General features: G+C 46.3%; 1 protein-coding gene across 2 annotated transcripts in view; it reads left to right on the forward strand.

The window, feature by feature from the left end:
- Positions 1-1,880: 1,880 nt before the first annotated feature.
- Positions 1,881-24,531, forward strand: part of LOC149435188 (disintegrin and metalloproteinase domain-containing protein 19-like) — a 42,872-nt gene continuing 20,221 nt past the window's right edge. For both annotated transcript variants that reach the window (XM_089662917.1, XM_089662918.1), the window contains exons 1-9: positions 1,881-2,003; positions 3,696-3,862; positions 4,712-4,796; positions 11,321-11,463; positions 16,658-16,835; positions 18,272-18,361; positions 21,691-21,886; positions 22,073-22,181; positions 22,577-22,781. In XM_089662917.1, the coding sequence (XP_089519043.1) occupies positions 1,947-2,003; positions 3,696-3,862; positions 4,712-4,796; positions 11,321-11,463; positions 16,658-16,835; positions 18,272-18,361; positions 21,691-21,886; positions 22,073-22,181; positions 22,577-22,781 (1,230 nt within the window). In that variant the 5' untranslated portion in view covers positions 1,881-1,946. The remainder of the gene's footprint in view (positions 2,004-3,695; positions 3,863-4,711; positions 4,797-11,320; positions 11,464-16,657; positions 16,836-18,271; positions 18,362-21,690; positions 21,887-22,072; positions 22,182-22,576; positions 22,782-24,531) is intronic.

Consider the following 24,531-nt stretch of genomic DNA (forward strand, 5'->3'; position numbering starts at 1 on the left):
ACACACCCCCCCCCCCCCTGTCTGCTGCTTCCCCTCGCTCGCACCCCACCACCCACTCACCCCCCCTCCCCACACCCCTCCACCCTCTCACCTCCTCACTCCCACCTCTCCCTCCCCCCTCGCCCCTTCCCCCTCCACCCGCCTCCCTCTCACCCTCCTCCCTCTCACCTCACTCCCTCTCACCTTCCTCCCTCTCACCTCCCTTCTCGCCCTTCCCCCTCTCACCCGCCTCCCTCTCACCCTCCACCCTCTCACCTCACTCCCTCTCACCTTCCTCCCTCTCACCTCCCTTCCTCTCACCTCCCTTCCTCTCACCTCCCTCCCTCTCACCATCCTCCCTCCCTCTCACCTCCCCTTCCTCTCACCTCCCTCCCTCTCACCTTCCTCCCTCTCACCTCCCTTCCTCTCACCTCCCTCCCTCTCACCTCCCTCCCTCTCACCTCCCTTCCTCTCACCTCCCTCCTCTCACCCCTCCTCCTCCTTCTCACCTTCCTCCCTCTCACCTCCCTTCCTCTCACCTCCCTCCCTCTCACCTCCCTCCCTCTCACCTTCCTCCCTCTCACCTTCCTCCCTCTCACCTACCTCCCTCTCACCTACCTCCCTCTCTCCTACCTCCCTCTTACCTCCCTTCCTCTCACCTCCCTCCCTCTCACCTTCCACACACCTTCTTCTCTCTCACCTTCCTCCCTCTCACCTCCCTTCCTCTCACCTTCCTCCCTCTCACCTTCCTCCCTCTCACCTTCCTCCCTCTCACCTACCTCCCTCTCACCTCCCTTCCTCTCACCTCCCTTCCTCTCACCTTCCTCACACCTTCTTCTCTCTCACCTTCCTCCCTCTCACCTTCTTCCCTCTCACCTTCCTCCCTCTCATCTCCTTTCCACATTCCCTCCCTTACCCTTCTACACACTCCAAAATCACATCCCCTCATATTTTCTCTCTTTTCTTCCCCTTCCTCCCACTCCATCCCTCTCTCTTCCTCCCCCTTTCATTGCCTTTCTCCCTCTTTGTCTCCTTTTATACTCCCCTCTCCCCCTCCCTACGTTTGCTTCCCCCATCCCTTTCCCACTCCTTCCCTGTCTCTACTTTTCTATTACTCCCACCGATGTCTCCCTCCCCTTTCCTCCTATCTCTCTACCCCCCCCCCCCCCTTCTCCTTCTCTCCTACCTCTCCCTCTTCTCCTTTCTCCCATCCTCCCCCCCTCTCTCTCTCTCCATCTTCCCATCCTCCTCTTTCTTTCTTTTCCTTTTTCTCTTCTCCCCTCTCTCTCCTCTCCCTTCTCCCCTCTCTCTCCTCTCCCTTCTCCTCTCTCTCTCTTTGGTCTCCTCTCTCTCCTCCCACTTTTTTTCTTTTCCTCCTATTTCTTCTGTCTTTTCTCCTCTCTCTCTCTCTCCTCCTTTTTCTCAACCCCCCCCCCCTCTCTCTCTGTCTCTCCTCTTCCTCCTCTCTCTTCCCTCCTCTCTCTCCTCTCTCTTTCTCCTCCTCTTCCTCTCTCTCCTTCTCACCCCCTTGCTCTCTCTCTCTCGCTCCCCCTCTCTCCCCCTCCCTCTCCCCCTCTCTCCATCTCGCTCTCTCCCTCTCTCCCCCATCTCTCTCCCTCTCTCTCTTCTTCCTCTCTCTCCTCTCTCTCCTTCTCTTCTTCCTCTCTCTCCTCTCTCTCTCCCTCTTTCCTCTCTCTTTCTCCTCCCTCTCTCCTCTTATTCCTCTCTCTCCCTCTTTCCTCTCTCTCTCTCCTCCCTCTCTCCTCTTCTTCCTCTCTCTCCCTCTTTCCTCTCTCTCTCTCCTCCCTCTCTCCTCTTCTTCCTCTCTCTCCCTCTTTCCTCTCCCTCCTTCTCTTCCTCCTCTCTCTCTACCATGGTTTGGTATCATTCAGCGTCCATCCTGCTGGAGAGCGTCTGATAAGCATCTTAACTGACATTTCTCTGACTGACAGTACAGAAAACAGAACATGGACCTGGAGAAGACCAAACAGCGCATCATAAATATCGCCAACTTCGTACACAAGGTGAGGCCGGCCCAAGTTGTTGTGTAAATACAGTAGCTGCAGATGCTGCCAAACAATTACAATGTTTACAAACGTTGTTCATTAGGAAGAGCTGAAGATACATTGTTACTTTTGTATCATATACGTTTTTCATCCAACTGCAGATCAGGGATGAGCTTCCATCTGCATATGATGTCAGTAAAAGTTTCTGATGTTTTGTTTTTTTTTAATTTTTTTTTATTAAATTCCTTACTAACCCTTAGTTTGCCATAACTGACCCTAATTGACTCTTCCTTCCCCCTCTTTTTTTTTAAAAAATATTTATTTATGTTTTCTAACTATTAACATTCAAACTTTTTTTTTCCTAATTAGTTTTGTTAACTTTTTTTTAATGTCTAATTAAAGAAAAAAAAAAAAAGCACTGAATTAAGGAAATAATCCTAATTTGTAAATGAGTTTGCAATGCTCAGTGCCAGAATCACAGTTTTAGGTGTCTATGAAAAAAAAAAAACAGAAATCCAAACTGCTTAACAGGTTGATTTCCTATAATTGTCAGCACCACCTACTGGCCATAATGCAGTATTTTTCCTAAAATACCTCCATTAGGACAAATACCACATTATGGCTGCTAGATGGAGCCGAAATCAAGCAAAATATGGTCAAAATTCATGAGGGATCAGCAAATGCTTGTTGCATTCGTCTAACAATTTTTTAAATTTTTTTTTATTTATAATATATATATATCTCCACTGTCATTTTACACAGGACAAATGATAGAATTATTTATTTCAGGTATTTATTGCAGCACTTTACATTCACATCAGTCCCCGCCCCCGAGGAGCGTACAATCTAAGGTCCCTAACTCACATTCATACATACACATACTAGGGACAATTTAGACAGGATCCAATTCAACTCCCAGCATGTCTTTGTAGTGTGGAAGGAAACTGGAGTACCAGGAGGAAACCCACGCAGGCACACTGTCATTTTACACATGACAAATGATAGAATTATTTATTTCAGGTACTTATATAGCGCTGTCAATTTACGCAGCACTTTACATATCTATTGTACATTCACATCAGTCCTCGCCCCCGAGGAGCGTACAATCTAAGGTCCCTAACTCACATTCATACATACACATACTAGGGACAATTTAGACAGGAGCCAATTCACCTACCAGCATGTCTTTGTAGTGTGGAAGGAAACCGAAGTACCCGGAGAAAACCCACACAGGCACAGGGAGAAGATGCAAACTCCAGGCAGGTGGTGCCGTGGTTGGGATTAGAACCAATGACCCGAGTACTGCCAGTGCTCACGATTTAGCTGCTGCGCTGCCCTGAAAAGGATAAAAATTATACTTTTTATCTACACTTTTCTACATTTTAATAAACACTAAAACGTAGAAAAAAGGTGTTTATTTTTTTTAAATTTTTTTAAATTTTTGGCTTTGGATTACACGACAAAAATATATATTTGCAGGATGTTATCACCTAAAAAATAATGACGCATGTACTATATTTATTCATTATTTTATAGAATGACAAAGATATAATGGAATAAACATGTCCATAGCATAAATGTAAAAAAAAAAAAAAAAATGAACCAGCCCATGGGGAGGGGTGACAACTGAACTGGCTAAACAAACAAACAAACAAACAAACAAACAAACAAATAAAAAAGTTACAATACAGATTTTCCCCTCCTCTACAGTTCTACCTGTCGATGAACATCAAGGTGGCTCTGATTGGTCTGGAGGTTTGGACGTCGGGGAACCAGTGTGACATCCAGACTGACGCCAACCAAAGCCTGCGCACCTTCCTGGCGTGGAAACAGAAGCTGCGGGGCAGGAAGAAGCACGACAACGCCCAGCTCCTCACGTCAGTATAATGACTCTTGCTATGTAGAAATGATAACTAAAAGAAAAAAGTCCTCGTTTTACGGCCTACTTTGTCTCTACAAAAAAAAGCCATTTCAGTTCTAGGCGGAGTCAGGTGGTCCACTTTAACTTATTTATTTCAGGTACTTATATAGCGCCGTCAATGTACGCAGTGCTTTACTGTGCATTTACATCAGTCCCCGCCCCTGAGGAGCGTACAGTCTAAGCTCCCGAACTCACATCCATACATACTAGGGACAATTAACATCCCAGCATGTCTTTGAAGTGTGGGAGGAAACCGGAGTACCCAGAGGAAACCCACGTAGGTACAGGGAGGACATGCAAACTCCAGGCAGGTGGTGCTGTGGATCGGATTTGAACTAACGACCCGAGTACTGCCAGGCAGAAGTGCTAACCCCTTATCACTTTTCTGCATCAGCCATAAACTGATATCTCTACAGCGGCTAAATGGTTAGCACTTCTGCCTGGCAGTACTCGGGTCATTGGTTCAAATCCCAACCACGGCACCACCTGCCTGGAGTTTGCATGTTCCCCCTGTGCCTGTGTGGGTTTCCTCTGGGTACTCCGGTTTTCTCCCACACTCCAAAGACATGCTGGTAGGTGGATTGGCTCCTGTCTAAATTGGCCCTAGTATGTGTATGTATGAATGTGAGTTAGGGACCTTAGATTGTACGCTCCTCGGGGGCGGGGGCTGATGTGAATGTACAATATATATGCAAAGCGCTGCGTACATTGATGGCGCTATATAAGTACCTGAGATAAATAATCTCCCTTTTTGGTGGAGCGATCTCAATATCGGTATATTGATTGACATTTTATTGTGTTTCAGTGGAATGACATTCAGTGGAACCACCATTGGGATGGCCCCGCTGGAAGGGATGTGCACGGCGGAGAATTCTGGGGGCGTCAATATGGTGAGTGTGGGACAGTACATAGTGTTATAGGATAGTCCTGGTATGTGAGGAGGAAGAAAAATATATTTACATATATTTTAAAAATATTCTTACTAAATATGATGACATATATTTGAAATACTACAATTTTGTTCAATATATTTAAAAATAAATAAATAAATAAATAAATAAAATATATATATATATATATATATATATACACCATGTTGATATGTGTTTTTTATATATTTCAAAATATATTTTGTTTTATATATATATATATATATATATATATACATATATACACACTGCATGTTGAAATGCATGTTTTATGTTACAAAATATTGTATTCAATATATTTCAAATATATATATATATATATATATATATATATATAACAAAATGCGTCTTTTATATATTACAAAATATATGACAAATATTTTACAAAATATATTTTTGTTAAATATACTCTTCAGATTTTTTTTGAACATATATTTTTACATGTATTTGTAAAGGCGTTCCAAAAATGTAGATTAAATGCATTTTTAAAGACATACATTATATTTGGAAATGTATTTTTAAAAATATTTTTCATATATGTTGTAATAAAAACGCATTTCAACATATATTTACCATATATTGGCCAACACAAATATATTTTAACATGTATTCCAAAAATGTAAATTAAGAATATATTTTGCAAAAGGCATATATTTAAAATATATTTTTTAAAATTTATTTTCCAGATATTTTTGAACATCTAAAAAAGTGCATTTAAACATAGATTTTTAAATATACTTGTAAATGCATTCCAAACTACACTTTAAAATATATTTCAGCGTGTGTTATGAATATATTTTTAATAATATATTCACAAATATATTATTATTATTATTATTATACAGGATTTATGGCGCCAACAGTTTGCTCAGCACTTTACATTATAAGGGAGACAATACAGCAACAATACAGTTCAATACAAGAGGGGTAGGAGCGTCCTGATCCTGGGAGCTTACAATCTAGGAGGGAGGGGCTGATTGTACAAAAGGTAATAACTGTGGGGGATGGAGTGTTGGGAGGACTAGAAGATTCCATTATTAGCTGAGGGCAGGATAGGCTTCCCTGAAGAGATCGGTTTTCAAAGATCGCCTAAAAGTGAGCAGAGTAGGCAATAGTCTGATGGATTGGGGTAGGGCGTTCCAGAGGATGGATGAAGCTCTGGAGAAGTCCTGTAGATGAGCATGGGAGGAGGAGGTCGTGGGAGGAGCGGAGAGTACAGTTTGGGTGATATTTGGAGACAAGATTGGTGATTTAATTTGGGGCAGAGTTATAAATGGCTTTATACATCAGTGTTAATGTTTTGAATTTTATCCGTTGGGCAATGGGAAGCCAGTGGAGGGATTGGCAGAGAGGGGTGGAGGACACTGAGTGGAGGTCAGTGGAGGGATTGGCAGAGAGGGGTGGAGGACACTGAGTGGAGGCCAGTGGAGGGATTGGCAGAGAGGGATGGAGGACACTTAATGGAGGCCAGTGGAGGGATTGGCAGAGAGGGGTGGAGGACATTGAGTGGAGGACAGTGTAGGGATTGGCAGAGAGGGGTGGAGGACACTGAGTGGAGGCCAGTGGAGGGATTGGCAGAGAGGGGTGGAGGACACTGAGTGGAGGACAGTGGAGGGATTGGCACAGAGGGGTGGAGGACACTGAGTGGAGGCCAGTGGAGGGATGGCAGAGAGGGGTGGAGGACACTGAATGGAGGCCAGTGGAGGAATTGGCAGAGAGGGATGGAGGACACTGAATGGAGGCCAGTGGAGGGATTGGCAGAGAGGGGTGGAGGACACTGAATGGAGGCCAGTGGAGGGAGTGGCAGAGAAGGGTGGCAGATACAGAACGGTTAGTAAGGTGGATGAGTCTGGCAGCAGCATTCATGATAGACTGGAGAGGGGATAGCCTGCGATGAGGTTGGCCAATGAGGAGGGAGTTACAATAGTCAAGGCGTGATATGACAAGGGAGTAAATAGGTTGCTTAGTGGTTTCTGAAGTTAGGAACGGCCGTATCTTGGAGATGTTGCGGAGGTTGGAGATGTTGAGGAGGTTGGAGATGTTGCGGAGGTTGGAGGTGTTGCGGAGGTTGGAGATGTTGCGGAGGTTGGAGGTGTTGCGGAGGTTGGAGATGTTACGGAGGTGAAGTCTACAAGATTTGGACAGTGATTGGATTTGGGAATGGAAGGACAGATGGGAGTCCAGGATTACACCTAGTACCCTGGCATGAGGGGAAGGACTGATGATTGTGTTATTGACCTTGATGGAGAAGTCGGGGGGGGGGGCACGGGATGGGGGGGGGGGATACTAAGAGCTCAGTTTTGGAAAGATTGAGTTTGAGGAAGTGGAGTGACATCCATGCCGATATGTCACTTAGTAGGTTAGTAATGTGAGAGGAGACTGAAGGGGTGAGGGGAGGAGGAGACTGAAGGGGTGAGGTGAGGAGGAGACTGAAGGGCTGAGGGGAGGAGGAGACTGAAGGGCTGAGGGGAGGAGGAGACTGAAGGGGTGAGGGGTAGACAGATAGATTTGTGTGTCATCAGCATAGAGATGGTAGTTGAAGCCATAGGAGTTTATCAAGTGACCAAGGGAGGAGGTGTAGATGGAGAAGAGAAGGGGTCCAAGGACAGAACCTTGAGGGACCTCTACAGAAAGAGGGAGTGAAGAGGAGGAGGCAGCGTTATAGGTAACGCTGAAGGAGCGCTGCGATAGATAGGAGGAGAACCAGGAGAGAGCAGAGTCTCTGAGGTCAAGAGAGTGGAGTTTTTTGAGGAGGAGGAGGGGATGGTCAACTGTGTCAAAAGCCGCGGAGAGGTCGAGGAGAAGGAGTATAGTGGATGTTGGTCAAAATATATTTTTGAAACATATTGAATACGGCCAAAAATTGTGGTATTTGAAAAATATGTCAATATATTTGGGAAGAATATATTAAAATGAATGTATGTATTTTTAAAATATATTTAAAATATATTATTTTTTACATGTGGGACCCCAGGCACACGCTCACGAAATACGTAGGTGTGCAAACGGTCTTGCCTGGCAAATGATTTCCTCTGCTGCAGTTCAGTGATAACAGCCCGTGATTGGACAATAAGGGAGCAGCAACAGACTAAGGAGGTCACCTTTGGGGGTCGTTGTCCTGCTGCAGAATGCATCTTGGGTTGGTCAGATGCCTCCCTGATGGTCATTCATGGTGGATAAGTATTTGCCGTACTTGTCAACACTAGGGATCCATTATTTTTGGCCAGCTTCCCATCTCCATGTGCAGAAATGCAGCCCCGACCCTGCCAGGAACGTCCACCATGCTTCACAGTAGGCTGTAGACACCCTTGGAAGAGGACAGAACAGGAGGGCGCTTCTAAGTGCAGTATATACAGAAGAGCTTTAATGGTGACAGTTAGAAACACACAGATCCTTTCACACGGATGTTCTGTATGGGTCCTTTCACACGGATGTTCTGTATGGGTCCTTTCACACGGGTGTCCTGTATGGGTCCTTTCACACGGGTGTTCTGTATGGGTCCTTTCACACGGGTGTCCTGTATGGGTCCTTTCACACGGGTGTTCTGTATGGGTCCTTTCACACGGGTGTTCTGTATGAGTCCTTTCACACGGGTGTTCTGTATGAGTCCTTTCACACGGGTGTTCTGTATGAGTCCTTTCACACGGGTGTTCCGTACGGGTCCTTTCACACGGGTGTTCCGTATGGGTCCTTTCACACGGGTGTCCTGTATGGGTCCTTTCACACGGGTGTTCTGTATGAGTCCTTTCACACGGGTGTTCTGTATGAGTCCTTTCACACGGGTGTTCCGTACGGGTCCTTTCACATGGGCGCTCTGTTTTTTTCTTCAGTTCAGTCACGTTTTTTCAAAGGAAAAACAGATGAGTTTACATCCGTTTCTTCATCTGTTTCTTCATCCGTTTACATCCGTTTTTAATCTGTTTAGGTGCATTTTCATTCGTGTACATCCATTTACATTGGTTTACATCCATTTTTTTCATCCATTTACCAGCGTTTTTCATCTGTTTACATTGGTTTACATGCTTTTTTTCATCCGTTTAGATGCGTTTACATCTGTTTTTCATCCGTTTAGATCTGTTTTCATCCATTTTAATCTGTCTACATCCGTTTACGTTGGTTTACATCTATTTTTTCATCCGTTTTTCATCTGTTTACATCCATTTTGCATCCGTTTAGATGCATTTACATCAGTCTAGATCCGTTTCCATCCATCTATATCCGTTTACATTGGTTTACATCCAATTTTCATCCGTTTTTCGTCCGTTTACATTGGTTTACATCCGTTTTTTCATCCGTTTTTCATCTGTTTGCATTGCTTTACATCCATTTTTTTATCCATTTTTCATCCATTTACATGCGGTTTTCATCCATTTACATTGGTTTACATGCTTTTTCATCCGTTTAGATGCGTTTACATCCGTTTTTATCCACTTAGATCTGTTTTCATCCATTTTAGTCTGTCTACATCCGTTTACATTGGTTTACATTTGTTTTTTCATTCGTTTTTCATCTGTTTACATTGGTTTACATCCATTTTCCATCCGTTTAGATGCATTTACATCCGTTTTTCATCCGTTTAGATGCGTTTACATCCGTCTATATCTGTTTACATTGGTTTACATCCAATTTTCAGCCGTTTTCATCCATTTACATTGGTTTACATCTGTTTTTCATCTGTTTAGATCCGGTTTCATCTGTCTACATCCGTTTACATTGGTTTACATCCGTTTTTTCATCCATTTGTAATCCGTTTTTTATTGGTTTACATCCACTTTTTATCCGTTTTTCATTGGTTTACATCCGTTTGTCATTCGTTTTTCATCCGTTTTTTTATTGGTTTACATCCGTTTTAGATGCTTTTACATCCGTTTTCATCCATCTACATCCGTTTTTCATCCTTTCCAGGTTTTTTTATGGAAGAAAAATAGGGTTTTCCTCCGTTCCGTTAACGGATGCAGACATTAACCCCTTCACGCCTGGCTGCAGACAAATGTGCGTCCTCCCGGTGTCTGGGCCTTGATGCCGAGCGGCCGCACATTTGCGTGCAATTAAGAAAAACACATGTGCTGAGAGTGCACGCCCTGCCCGCTCCCAGCACACATGTCCGATACTCACAGAAAGGTCCCGATTTCCTCTTTTGATCGGGACCTTTCCCCGATCACGTGACCGCCGTGACGGCGATTCATGGCGGTCACATGACCCTAAAACTCCGCCTCCCGGCTTCTGAAACCCTTAAAGGACCGGGAGGCGCCGACGCCAAGGGGTTAATAGATGCTAAAAGATGTTTATCCGTTTACATCCTCAAGTACCTAGAAATACATGGCGGTCCGTTTTTCATTCATAAAGGTTCTAGAGGTTGCTAGGGGTTTGACCCCCCATTGGATGACGCTGTCATAGTTCTGGAGGCCAACACCACTTGGCAGAGTTTTCTAGCTGTCTCTAGGGGTGGGGGAGGGGAGGGGGGGTTATTCTGGAGCATTTTGCTTAGTGACTTCCAATGAATTGGTTTTATCTGAGGTTCCCGACATCTGAAAATTAGTTCAAGGTTCCTCTGAAGAAAAAAGATCCCTGTAGTTTCCACGCGTGGAACAATGTGAGGTTGTGGACAGGGCTGTACAGGGGGCCAAGGTCCCATTAGTCCAACAGGAGGGCCCAGACACCTGACAAGCAGGAGGGGCAGCTTATCACTGAAACTGATTGTCCTGTGGCTCCTCCTCTTCCTCTCTTCCCCTCCTCTTCCTCCTACCAGCTTTCAGCGGCTGCAGGGGGAGCTCCAGAAGGATCTGTTCCAGTATCTCTGACCCTTCCCCCTCTGGCTCCTGTGTCCATTTATAACTGAAGCATAGTAAACTTGTGTTTACTATGCTTCTGTTTGTGAACGAACAGAGTGCTTCCTGTTATTTTGTCTGCAGTGCAGCTGAGGCTGCAGAGAAAGGGGTTGTGTAATCTATGTCCTCAGTCCATTTCTCTGTTTCAAAAGTGAGACATCCTCTGATATTTCACCAAAGCTCCACCCAACAGGCAGGGGTGTATTTACCACAGGGCACTTGCCTAGGGTGGCACCTTTCAAGGGGGCAGCACCCCCCCCCCAGAAGAAGAGATGGAAGAAGGGACACGTGAGATGGGAACCAGGTGGGATCCGAGAGAGGCTGCGGGCTGCTTGATGGTGTATGTAGACCCTGACTCTCATTCCCGGGGATGTCCGGAGCTGTGAAGATGAATGTCTTTCTTTCTATCTATATGGGGGGGGGGGGGGCCGGGGTGTTGTTGGTCATTCTCCACAGGAGGGGGAAGGGGGGGTGTTGGTTGGTGTCCGTGGGGGCAGACGATTTTTCTGTTGCCTGGGGTTAACAAAAAAAAGTAAAAAAAAAAAAAAAAAAAAGCAAAAGAACTGCTATATAGGCTGAACGGGGCCCCGCGGGTTCTACCATCGGCCCCGCCTCTGGATAATAATAGCTACGTCTTGTATTTGTTGTTCATTGCAGGATCACTCTGAGCTGCCCATAGGGGCCGCGGCCACAATGGCTCATGAAATCGGACACAACTTCGGGATGAGCCACGACAAGGACAACTGCTGTACGGAAGCCACCGCGGAGCAGGGCGGGTGCATCATGGCGGCTGCTACGGGGTGAGACACGGGGCCACTCAGCTGTCAGCACATCATGTCCTCAGCTGGGGACTTATACCTGAAAGACATTTTTATGTGTTTTTTTTTTTTTTACGTATTTGTACATTCCTGCTGTTCTATATTTCTAGAATTGCGTTACATTCCCCCTTCATCCCCTCCATCTCCTCCATCCCCTCCATCCCCTCCATGCCCTCCATCCCCTCCATGCCCTCCATCCCCTCCATCACCTCCATCCCCTCCATCCCCTCCATGCCCTCCATGCCCTCTATCCCCTCCATCCCCTCCATCCCCTCCATCCCCTCTATCCCCTCCATGCCCTCCATCCCCTCTATCCCCTCCATGCCCTCCATCCCCTCCATCCCCTCCATGCCCTCCATCCCCTCCATGGGGTCTCTGTACATCGATAGTTCAGTCCGCAGCCCGCTCTGATTCACTGTGCTACAGAGCTGGAAATGACTGATACACTTTCACTGAGCGATGGTTACATTGTTACATAGTTATATAGTTACATCGTTACACAGTTACACAGTTGCATAGTTATATAGTTACATAGTTATATAGTTACATAGTTATATAGTTATATAGTTACATAGTTACATAGTTATATAGTTACATAGTTATATAGTTATATAGTTACATAGTTATATAGTTATATAGTTACATAGTTATATAGTTACATAGTTATATAGTTATATAGTTACATAGTTACATAGTTATATAGTTATATAGTTACATAGTTACATAGTTATATAGTTACATAGTTATATAGTTATATAGTTACATAGTTATATAGTTATATAGTTACATAGTTATATAGTTACATAGTTACATAGTTATATAGTTATATAGTTATATAGTTACATAGTTATATAGTTACATAGTTATATAGTTACATAGTTACATAGTTATATAGTTACATAGTTACATAGTTATATAGTTACATAGTTATATAGTTACATAGTTACATAGTTATATAGTTATATAGTTATATAGTTACATAGTTAGTCTGGCTGAAAAAATACAAAAGTCCATCCAGTTCAATCAATATCTCAACCTGGGTCCTGTGTGTAGGCAGCCGATTGATTATAGCAGGCTGTCCCTCCCACACACACATGGGGAAACAAAATCCTGACTTTTTTTTTTCACCCCCTCCCAGTCTGGACACTTTCACCCCCTTCCAGTCCGGACACTTTCCCCCCCTTCCAGTCCGGACACTTTCCCCCCTTTCCAGTCCGGACACTTTCACCCTCTTCCAGTCCGAACACTTTCACCCCCTTCCAGTCCGGACACTTTCACCCCCTTCCAGTCTGGACACTTTCACCCCCCTTCTAGTCTGGACACTTTCACCCCCTTCCAATCCAGACACTTTACCCCCTTCCAGTCTGGACGCTTTCCCCCCTTCCAGTCCGGACACTTTCACCCCCCTTCCAGTCCGGACACTTTCACCCCCCTTCCAGTCCAGACACTTTCCCCCCTTCCAGTCTGGATGCTTTTCCCCCTTCCAGTCCAGGTTTTACTTAAAAATGTGTAGCACCCCTCTAGATAGCCAGGGGAAGCTAGTTGGTAATTGTTAGTTAGAAAGGCTGAGTAGCAGCCTGGGAATAGTCAGCAGGGCCAAATCTGGGTCAGAGCTGAGAGGCTCTTCAGATAAGTTCCTTGATACCTCCCCCTGCTGTAGAATCTTGGAGACAATTCTAGAAGCTGTGGACGGGGGTGAGGAGGGGCTGATCTGCATACTTAGGGGATGACCAATCCCCAGGCAGGAGGCTTGGTATGGGGTCAGGAGAGCCTTTAAGTATAACTGAGCCTGCTCAGCAGCAGTAGAGTTTGGGTAGAAGATGTGAAAGAGGAAGAGATGCAGGAGCCTGGGAGGGGGCCCAGTAGGAAGGGGCCTACCTACAGGCTGGGACTGCATCTTGCACGTCCACAGAGGGAGGACCACCTATGGAGCAGGAAAGGAGCCAGCCCAGCAGAAGGCCTGAAGGCAGCCACCAACCCAACCAGCTGCAGATAAGTTCCTTGATACCTCCCCCTGCTCTAGAATCTTGGAGACAATTCTAGTTAGAAAGGCTGAGCAGCAGTCTGGGAATAGTCAGCAGGGCCAAATTTGGGTCAGAGCTGAGAGGCTCTTCAGATAAGTTCCTTGATACCTCCCCCTGTGCTAGAATCTTGGAAACAATTCTAGAAGCTGTGGATGGGGGTGAGGAGGGGCTGATCTACATACTTAGGGTATCCTGACCAATCTCCAGGCAGGAGGTTTGGCATGGGGTCAGGAGAGCCTTTAAGTATGACTGAGCCTGCTCAGCAGAAGGAGAGCTCAGGTGGAAGATGTGAAAGAGGAAGACATGCAGGAGCCTGGGAGGGGACCCAGTAGGAAGGGGCCTACCTACAGGCTGTGACTTGGACAGGAGGTTCTCTCCTCCTCCAAAGTCCACAGAGGGAGGACCACCTGTGGAGCAGGAATGGAGCCAGCCCAGCAGAAGCCTTGAAGGCAGCCACCAACCCAACCAGCTGCAGAGAAGTTCCTTGATACCTCCCCCTGCTCTAGAATCTTGGAGACAATTCTAGAGGCTGTGGATGGGGGTGAGGAGGGGCTGATCTGCATACTTAGTGGATCCTGACCAATCCCCAGGCAGGAGGCTTGGCATGGGGTCAGGAGAGCCTTTAAGTATGACTGAGCCTGCTCAGCAGCAGGAGAGCTCGGGTAGAAGATGTGAAAGAGGAAGAGAGGCAGGAGCCTGGGAGGGGGCCCAGTAGGAAAGCGCCTACCTACAGGCTGGGACTTGGACAGGAGGTTCGCTCCACTTCACAAGTCCACAGAGGGAGGACCACCTGTGGAGCAGGAAAGGAGCCGGCCCAGCAGAAGCCCTGAAGGCAGCCACCAACCCAACCAGCTGCAGAGAAGTTCCTTGATACCTCCCCCTGCTCTAGAATCTTGGAGACAATTCTAGAAGCTGTGGATGGGGGTGAGGAGGGGCTGATCTGCATACTTAGTGGATCCTGACCAATCCCCAGGCAGGAGGCTTGGCATGGGGTCAGGAGAGCCTTTAAGTATGACTGAGCCTGCTCAGCAGCAGGAGAGCTCGGGTAGAAGATGTGAAAGAGGAAGAGAGGCAGGAGCCTGGGAGGGGGCCCAGTAGGAAAGTGCCAACCTACAGGCTGGGACTTGGACAGGAGGTTCGCTCCACTTCACAAGTCCACAGAGGGAGGACCACCTGTGGAGCAGGAAAGGAGCCAGCCCAGCAGAAGCCCTGAAGGCAGCCACCAACCCAACCAGCTGCAGAGAAGTTCCTTGATACCTCTCCCTTCTCTAGAATCTTGGAGACAATTCTAGAAGCTGTGGATGGGGGTGAGGAGGGGCTGATCTGCATACTTAGTGGATCCTGACCAATCCCCAGGCAGGAGGCTTGGCATGGGGTCAGGAGAGCCTTTAAGTATGACTGAGCCTGCTCAGCAGCAGGAGAGCTCGGGTAGAAGATGTGAAAGAGGAAGAGAGGCAGGAGCCTGGGAGGGGGCCCAGTAGGAAGGCGCCTACCTACAGGCTGGGACTTGGACAGGAGGTTCGCTCCACTTCACAAGTCCACAGAGGGAGGACCACCTGTGGAGCAGGAAAGGAGCCAGCCCAGCAGAAAGCCTGAAGGCAGCCACCAACCCAACCAGCTCCCAGACACAGCCTGAGTGAGTAATCCTACACCCCCTGGGCCATTTAAAGGGCATTCTGGTGGGAAACCTCATTAGCTCCTTACCCAGGGCTCTTGTCCTGGGATCAGACAAGTCCTGTCTGGAGAGCTGAAAGGGAACTCAAGTGATTCCATTACTGTGTTCCATCCTACAAGACAAAGAACACTTTGAGAAGCCAGACGAGTTATACCCTCAGCATTTTCTGGGCTCAGAAGGAAACTTCATTAAGAATGAAGCTTTTATACCATTTTCTGCAGTGAACCTATTCACAGAAGCCCATCTAAGGTCCATCTCAGTATCCAGAGAGAGGATCTCCTGTCTACCCAGGATACTGCATCCACCATACCCTATAAGGGACCTCTGGCTGTCTTGGATCAACTCTAAACCCTGGAATCGCCCGTTGTAACATCTACCCTTCAGAGGGAGGATTACCTTTCATCTGCTCTACCCTGATCCCAATAAGAGGACATCTATACCCATATTTATATGCACATTAAAATTGTGCATCTGGTGAGTGCGCAAATTTATTATTTCCATCTGCACAAGCACCAGAATACCTTTGAAGTAGTCACCTCCAGAACACGACTGTCACTTTTGGAACATTAATATTTTATGATGGTATACCCATGAACTTTAATTAATTGTATTATAGTCATCATAAAGGCTATTTATTATATATTTTATATATATATATAATTTTTAGCGCTGCACTACGTTATTTCATCTTTGATTTATAGGTTTTATCTGGTTACCTACTGTGCTTGGCTGCTACTTGTAGTGCGCTCACTTATTTTTATATACTGACCTTACCCAGGACTGTTCATCCCAGGGGCAGACTGACAACTCATGGGGCCCCCGGGCAATAGGGGATCATGGGGCCCCTATGTCCTTACCCAAACTCAAAAAAGCCTATGAAAAAGGTACCAGGGGCATCTCATGGGGCCCCCTACTGACCCCGGGCCCTCGGGCAGTGCTCGAGTTTCCAAATGGTCAGTCCGCCCCTGGTTCATCCTAAAGTGGCAGACACTGGATCGCCTTGCCCAGGGATTCCCCCAGGCAGCTGGTTAAAGAAGAGGATTTATCTGGGGTCTGGGGTGGTGCACCAGGAGAGGCTGGAGAGCTCTCCAAGAAGAGACGTTCTGTCTTTGGACTTGTATATAGTTGCCAGGAAGTTGTCCTACGTTTACTGTTTCTTGGGCATCCCATGCACCCCTCAACCCCATCCAAGTTCAATGCCCCTAATAACCAAGCTCAAGGACTGTCCACTGTCTCTGGAATGCAGGTCTGTGGCTGTGTGTTGCCTGGCTGTGCAGGACTATAGGGGGGGGCAATCTTTAGTGACTCCTAAGAGGGTAGTGCTACAAATGTCATCAGCATCTTGATGAGGGCAAAAAAAAAAGAAACCAGAAAAGGCAAAATATAAGCAGAATATACTTCAGCTTTCAATTCATTGTCACCGTGGAATGTCAGGTGTCCCCTCGGACATTCATTCGCTCGTCTTCTCTTTCCGCAGACATCCCTTCCCTAGTAAGTTCAGCTCATGCAGTCAGAATCAGCTGCGCAAATACTTTGGCAAAGGCGGAGGGATGTGCCTATTCAACGCGCCCAACACAGAGGACCTGGTGACGGGGAAGAAGTGTGGAAACGGCTTTCTGGAGGAGGGAGAGCAATGTGACTGCGGAGAGCCAGACGTAGGTCCCGTCATACTCTGCTTTGTATATCATGCTTAGGAATACATAAATACAATTTTTGGAATATGTATCTTTTTTTTTTTACTTAGGTTCATGGGAAATATTGCACTCATTAAAATACCATTTCTAAAAATGTGGTACAGTATTTATGAAATATCTTGTAGTCTATTAACCAACCAGTGGGGGGAGCTCTAGCCACCTTTTCACATATTCCGCTCTTTCAACTTTTAGATCTGCTGGATGAATTTTTTATGAATTGATTTCAATCAGACAAAATAAGTTGCAATGCAGGATTCTCTGCTCTGTTGTCTCTTCAGCTAATCCACGTCATGTATTTAATGTTTTTATATAATATATGACCAGGGGCGGACTGGCAACTCATGGGGCCCCCGGGCAATAGGGGATCATGGGGATGAAGCTGCCTACAAGCTGAACATGGAAGCTGATTGGTTGCCACGCACAGCTGCTCTAGTTTTGATCAATGTCCCCTCTGTCCGTTTTTCACACTGCAGCTCCACCGCGGTGCACAGGATTACATAAAAAGTCATTTTGACGTTTCAGTAAAGCAAATGGTGGGAATTTACCGCCTCCCTACCACCCTATACAGGGGTGGACTGACAACTCATGGGGCCCCCGGGCAATAGAGGATCATGGGGCCCCTGTGTCCTTGCCCAAACTCAAAAAAGCCTATGAAAAAGGTACCAGGGGCATCTCATGGGGCCCCCTACTGACCCCAGGCCCGCCCCTGTATATGACTTAATGCCAAGTGTCAGGAATCAGCAGCAGAGATGGCCGGACCTGCGTGGCTACACTTATAGGCCGAGACCAGACTATATATTTGTAGTGCTCCTCTAGTTAGCTAGGGGGAGCTAGATAGGTTTTCACCTAGAGGCTGGATAGCAGCCTGGTGTGAGTCAGCATGGGATCAGTCAGCCAGGTTCACTTTAGGTCAGGGCTGAGGGCTCTGCAGGTCATTTCCCTGATACCTCCCCCTGCTCTAGAAACTTAAGAAGCTTCTAGAAGGCAGTGGGTGGGGGTGAGGAGGAGATGATCTGCGTACTCAAGGGATTACGACCAATCCTTAACCCCTAGATGCTGAGCGCATGCAAATATGCAGCCTATCGGTGTTTGGGCCTTGTCTTGTTGGCTTCTAAAATTGAGCAGATTATGAAAACGGTGCCTAAAGCTGACTAAAGGAAAATGTAAATGTTTTAAGTAGGGCTGGTCATAGACAATCAGATCATCCGAAGGAGTCAACTGTAGGTATGCTGTGGAGTGGAGATGGAGCCTCTGACGGTGACATATTTCAGGGCTGAGACAGAGGTGATTGGATAAGGCTTTCTCAGCTGTCCAATCACAGATCTCTTATCTAGCAGTACCAGTATCAGCCAGATTGGGGGTCGATAATCTCATGAGCTACCTTTTCTCCCATACAGGACTGTACCAATCCTTGCTGCAATGCCAAAGACTGCACCTTAAAGGAGGGGGCTCAGTGCGCACACGGGGAATGCTGCTACAACTGTAAGGTAAGGATCGGATACAGAGCATGGAGGAACGCCTTGCAGGAGATACTCTGCAACACTCTGTAGCAACTATACCAGTGATTGTCAACTTAGGAGGCATGGAAAGCCCCAACTGCAGTCTCTGACAGCTCCTAAGGGCTGCACATACAGTGAAGGAATTGCATATTTTCTCCCCTGCTGATGTTGAATGTTCGCCCCTCACAAAGAAATGATCGCTCTAACAATGGAATGTTCGGTGTAACACTGAGAGACAGAATACAACAACAAATTCAGCAGAAATGCGTCTAACAAATGATGACGGATCTGCATGTTCATGAGGGAAAGAAGGATTTGATCCCCTATCATTCAGCAGGATTTCTGGCTCCCAGGTGTCTTTCATACAGGTAACAAGCTGAGATTAGAAGCAGTCTCTTAAAGGGAGTGCTGCTAATCTCATTGTGTTACCTGTATAAAAGACACCTGTCCACAGGAGCAATCAAACCATCAGATTCCAAACTCTCCACCATGGCAAAGACCAAAGAGCTGTCCAGGGATGTCAGGGACAAGATTGTAGACCTACACAAGGCTGGACTGGGCTACCAAACTATGGCCAAGCAGCTTGGTGAGAAGGTGACAACAGTTGGTGCAATCATTCACAAATGGAAGAAACACAAAACAAGTGTCAGTCTCCCTAGGTCTGGTGCACCATGCAAGATCTCACCTCGTGGAGTGTCAATGATCATGAGAACAGTGAGGAATCATCCCAGAACTACACGTGAGGATCTTGTCAATGATCTCCAGGCAGCTGGGACCACAGTCACCAAGAAAACAATTGGTAACACACTACGCCGACAAGGACTGAAATCCTGCAGTGCCCACAAGGTCCCTCTGCTCAAGAAAGCCCATGTCCAGGCCCGTCTGAAGTCTGCCACTGAACATCTGAATGATGCAGAGGAGGACTGGTGGGAAGTGTTGTGGTCAGATGAGACCAAAATCCAGCTCTTTGGCATCAACTCAACTCGCCGTGTTTGGAGGAGGAGGAATGCTGCCTATGACCCCAAGAACACCATCCCAACTGTGAAACATGGTGGTGGAAACATTCTGCTTTGGGGGTGTTTTTCTGCTAAGGGGACAGGACAACTGCACCGCATCAAAGGGATGATGGGCGGGGAAATGTACCCTCAAATCTTGGGTGAGAACCTTCTTCCCTCAGCCAGGGCATTGAAAATGGGTGGTGGATGGGTGTTCCAGCATGACAATGACCCAAAACACACGGCCAAGGCAACAAAGGAGTGGCTCAAGAAGAAGCACATTAAGGTCCTGGAGTGGCCTAGCCAGTCTCCAGACCTTCATCCGATGGAAAATCTGTGGAGGGAGCTGAAAGTTTGAGTTGCCAAACGTCAGCCACCAAACCTTAATGACTTGGAGAGGATCTGCCAAGAGGAGTGGGCCAAAATCCCTCCTGAGATGTGTGCGAACCTGGGGGCCAACTCCAGGAAATGTCTGACCTCTGTGATTGCCAACAAGGGATTGGCCACCAAGTACTAAGTCATGTTTCATGAAGGGGATCAAATCCTTATTTCCCTCATGAACATGCAGATCAGTCATCATTTGTTAGACGCATTTCTGCTGAATTTGTTGTTGTATTCTGTCTCTCAGTGTTACAATACACCGAACATTCGATTTTTAGACCGATCCTTTCTCTGTGAGTGGGAGAACATTCAACATCAGCAGGGGATCAAATACGCATTTCCTTCACTGTAATATTCTGTATATGACAGAAGATTGTTAGAATCTTTTAATACATTAGATGAGATGGGCAGAGATTGTGGACATCTAAGTGTGGTTGGAGACTAAGGACACCATACAGAAGGCAGTCAGAGACTGGAGGCATACTACATGAGAGTGCTGAAGATCAGTGGCATGATTCTCTTCAGATAGGTGCTCCCACTACTGACTGCTAAGGTCAGGAAAATGCTGAAGGGCTGAATGTGGTCCTCGGGCAGCAGATTGGGTACCAGGGAACTACAGTATATTTTATTGAAGACATTATACGCTTTACTGAACTGCTGTGATAGCTCTATAAAAGAGTCATTTAATGAACATTCGGCATGGCAATATAATTCCAGCAATAAATCAGGTAATACAATGAATGTGCCCAGCTGGATGTCTTTGGTTGCCATCAGGTATCACGTTAGGCATTTCTTCCATCCATCTTCCACTGGCACCATCCATGGCCAGCACAGCGCTTCATTTTGGTACCTTCCAGTTGTTTTATGGAGCTCTGCTATACAGCGGAACCTATGAGATGTTTGCCCATTGTCTCAGTATGAGCCGTTATTTGTATGTGTTTAACTCTGTGTTCGGAGCATTATTTATTGGAGAGGACCAATAAAGGAGGAGACCACCAACACCACTATCATTCCCGCCCCACAAGCCAAAGTCCTTGGCGTCATTCTTGACTCGAACCTCTCCTTCCTCCCTCATGTCAAATCGCTTGCAAACACCTGCAGGCTCCATCTCCGCAATATTGCCAAGATACGTGCCTTCCTCACCCCAGACACCACCAAACTTCTTGTACACTCCCTCATCATCTCACGCCTTGACTACTGCAACTCTCTTCTCACTGGCCTACCCAAGTGCAGGCTCTCCCCGCTCCTGACCATCCTGAACTCAGCGGTCAGACTCATTCACCTCACCACCCGCTCCACCTCTGCCACCCCCCTCTGCCTCTCCCTCCACTGGCTCCCGATTGCCCAACGCATCAAATTTAAACTTCTAATCCTGACCTACAAAGCCGTTCATAACACTGCCCCTGACTACCTCACCAACCTGATCCCCAAGTACCACCCTACCCGTACCCTTCGCTCCTCACAGGACCTCCTTCTATCCTGCTCCCTGGTCTCCTCCTCCCATGCACGACTGCAGGACTTCTCCAGGTCCTCCCCTATCCTCTGGAACTCACTGCCCCAATCCATCCGACTGTCGCCTTCCCTCCCCACATTCTGGCGCTCCCTCAAAACCCATCTCTTCAGGGAAGCCTACCCCACCCTCACCTAACGGCCATTCTCCCTCATTCCTCCCACCACTTCATCCCCCTTAGCCACTTCATTCCCCTCAGCCACTTCCTATTGTTCCACTACCCCCTCCCTCCTAGATTGTAAGCTTGAAAGAGTAGGGCCCTCTTACCCCTCCTACGCTGTCTGTCTTTGTTGTACTGTGCCATGTATTGTTCCCCCCTATTGTACAGCGCTGAGCAAACCCTTTGGCGCTATATAAACTCCATGTAATAATAATAATAATAATATTTAGAGGAACTGTCAAATAAATCCGTAAACCTTCTTCTTCTGCAGTTAAAGTCAGCGGGGAATCTGTGTCGAGAGAAGGCGGGAGCTTGTGACCTGCCGGAATTTTGCCGTGGGGACAACGCCTTCTGCCCCGCCAATGTCTACATGATGGATGGCTCCCCCTGTGCCTATGGAGAGGCGTACTGTATGAACGGCATGTGCCTGACCCACCAGCAGCAGTGCATTCACCTGTGGGGCTCAGGTATGTGAAGTTCTCAGAGCTATAGAAAGGAGTAAGTAATATACATAAAGATCTTACCAGGCAAGTCCTTCATCATCTTTGCTCCACACTCCATTGATGTGCCCTTGTCCTCTGTACAGTCCTTGCTCTAGGGAAAATAATTTACCAGATCTTAAGTGACCTTCTTATTCTTGGGTGTGTTTCCAGGAGCCCGACCGGCCCCCGACATTTGCTTTGTTGACGTGAACAAGGCTGGAGACCGATATGGAAACTGCGGGAAAGACACGCAAGGCAACTTTGTAAAGTGCAAACCCCAGTAAGTTATGGCCGGTTGTCGATCTACCAGCCTTCCTGAACTGGCTCTTCATTGCCATCGTAGATGAAAGAAGACTTTTTGCTTTTCTCATCTGGCGGTTGGGTTCAATAGCTCATTTGAACCCATCTGAGAGTAGATGTGCTTCTGTTTACATTACTTCATTTCTCAAGACTACAGGAGATCAAATAGCATCCTTTTAGATGCACCTTTCTATTTTATCAAAGTCATCCAAGCCAATGCCCAAGTTGCTGGAAACAAATATGAGAGCCTCTCTTCATTGCATGTATCCATTTCAGCATTTTGTATACTAGAACGTGATGCATTTATTAAGCTGGGTAATATTAGGTTGTATGGTTACTAAATCGTTATAATAATGTCATAACTGTCCTTGACAGGGATGCCAAATGTGGCAAAATCCAGTGCCAAAGCAGTGCTGACAAACCCAAGCAGGACAACACTGTCTCTATGGACACCACCATTAACATTGATGGATATGAGGTGAAGTGTCGAGGCGCTCATTCCTATTCGTGGCAGGAAGATGAAGGGGACGCCTCCGATCCGGGCCTTGTAATGACAGGAACCAAGTGTGGAGATGGCATGGTGAGCCCTGAGGTCCATGTCTGGATAGACCTAAATATGGAGGTTACCTGGACAGTTTTGTTGGACATATGGCAGTCTAGGTAGCAGAGGCTAACAATGAGGGCTTACAATCATCTACAGTCAAAGTAGACCATGTGTGAAGGTAGAACCATATAATGTAGTAGACCATGTATGAAGGTGGAACCATGTAATGTAGTAGACCATGTATGAGGGTGGAACCATGTAATGTAGTAGACCATGTATGAAGGTGGAACCATGTAATGTAGACCATGTATGAAGGTGGAACCATGTAATGTAGTAGACCATGTATGAGGATGGAACCATGTAATGTAGTAGACCATGTATGAAGGTGGAACCATGTAATGTAGTAGACCATGTATGAAGGTGGAACCATGTAATGTAGACCATGTATGAAGGTGGAACCATGTAATGTAGACCATGTATGAAGGTGGAACCATGTAATGTAGTAGACCATGTATGAGGGTGGAACCATGTAATGTAGTAGACCATGTATGAAGGTGGAACCATGTAATGTAGACCATGTATGAAGGTGGAACCATGTAATGTAGTAGACCATGTATGAGGGTGGAACCATGTAATGTAGTAGACCATGTATGAGGGTGGAACCATGTAATGTAGTAGACCATGTATGAAGGTGGAACCATGTAATGTAGACCATGTATGAAGGTGGAACCATGTAATGTAGTAGACCATGTATGAGGGTGGAACCATGTAATGTAGTAGACCATGTATGAGGGTGGAACCATGTAATGTAGTAGACCATGTATGAAGGTGGAACCATGTAATGTAGTAGACCATGTATGAAGGTGGAACCATGTAATGTAGACCATGTATGAAGGTGGAACCATGTAATGTAGTAGACCATGTATGAGGGTGGAACCATGTAATGTAGACCATGTATGAAGGTGGAACCATGTAATGTAGTAGACCATGTATGAAGGTGGAACCATGTAATGTAGACCATGTATGAAGGTGGAACCATGTAATGTAGACCATGTATGAAGGTGGAACCATGTAATGTAGTAGACCATGTATGAAGGTGGAACCATGTAATGTAGACCATGTATGAAGGTAGAACGGTCATAACTGCATGTAGACAGTATTGGCTTCAATATGGAAGCCTGAAAAAGGCATAGACATACACAGCATAGTGAACCTGGTGTATATTAAGAGTATCCTGTCCAAACAATTCTTTGAGTGAGACCCAATTGCTGGAGTTCCCCATGTTAGATCAAGTCTCCAATCCTACGTACAAAGGCACGATAAAGTTATCATTCTCCTCATAGCTGGATTTCCCAATCCTTTACGTATTATACATTACGAGAAATCCATGGATTGACATTGCACCATCGTAGGTCTTTCTCATGATCGCATCTTTGAAATAGAACTTCTTCTGACATCCACCACTGGAGTTCCAAAGAGTTATACGAATCTAGCATGTCACCCAGTATGTCACCTTTTGCTATCTTTTGGGTATGGTTGACCATTGAATACAAATGGAGACCGCATGATATTTTTTTGGGAACTGTTGACCAAAGAAACAACATGGTATTACCCTTATGGACCATGGATGGCGATGTGACCGTTCCATATACCTTCATGGATTTACAGTATATAGACAATAGACATGTGCTCTTCGTTTTAATTCCGAATGGAAATTCAGACAAAGTTTTCGTTATTCGGAGATTCGGATGTGACCGAATTTCTGAATCACAATAGTAATGAATTT

Source organism: Staurois parvus, unplaced genomic scaffold (genome assembly GCF_062004578.1).
Source record: "Staurois parvus isolate SC_StPar_1 unplaced genomic scaffold, SC_StPar_1.0 ptg001588l, whole genome shotgun sequence".
In the NCBI taxonomy this organism is placed as follows: domain Eukaryota; kingdom Metazoa; phylum Chordata; class Amphibia; order Anura; family Ranidae; genus Staurois; species Staurois parvus.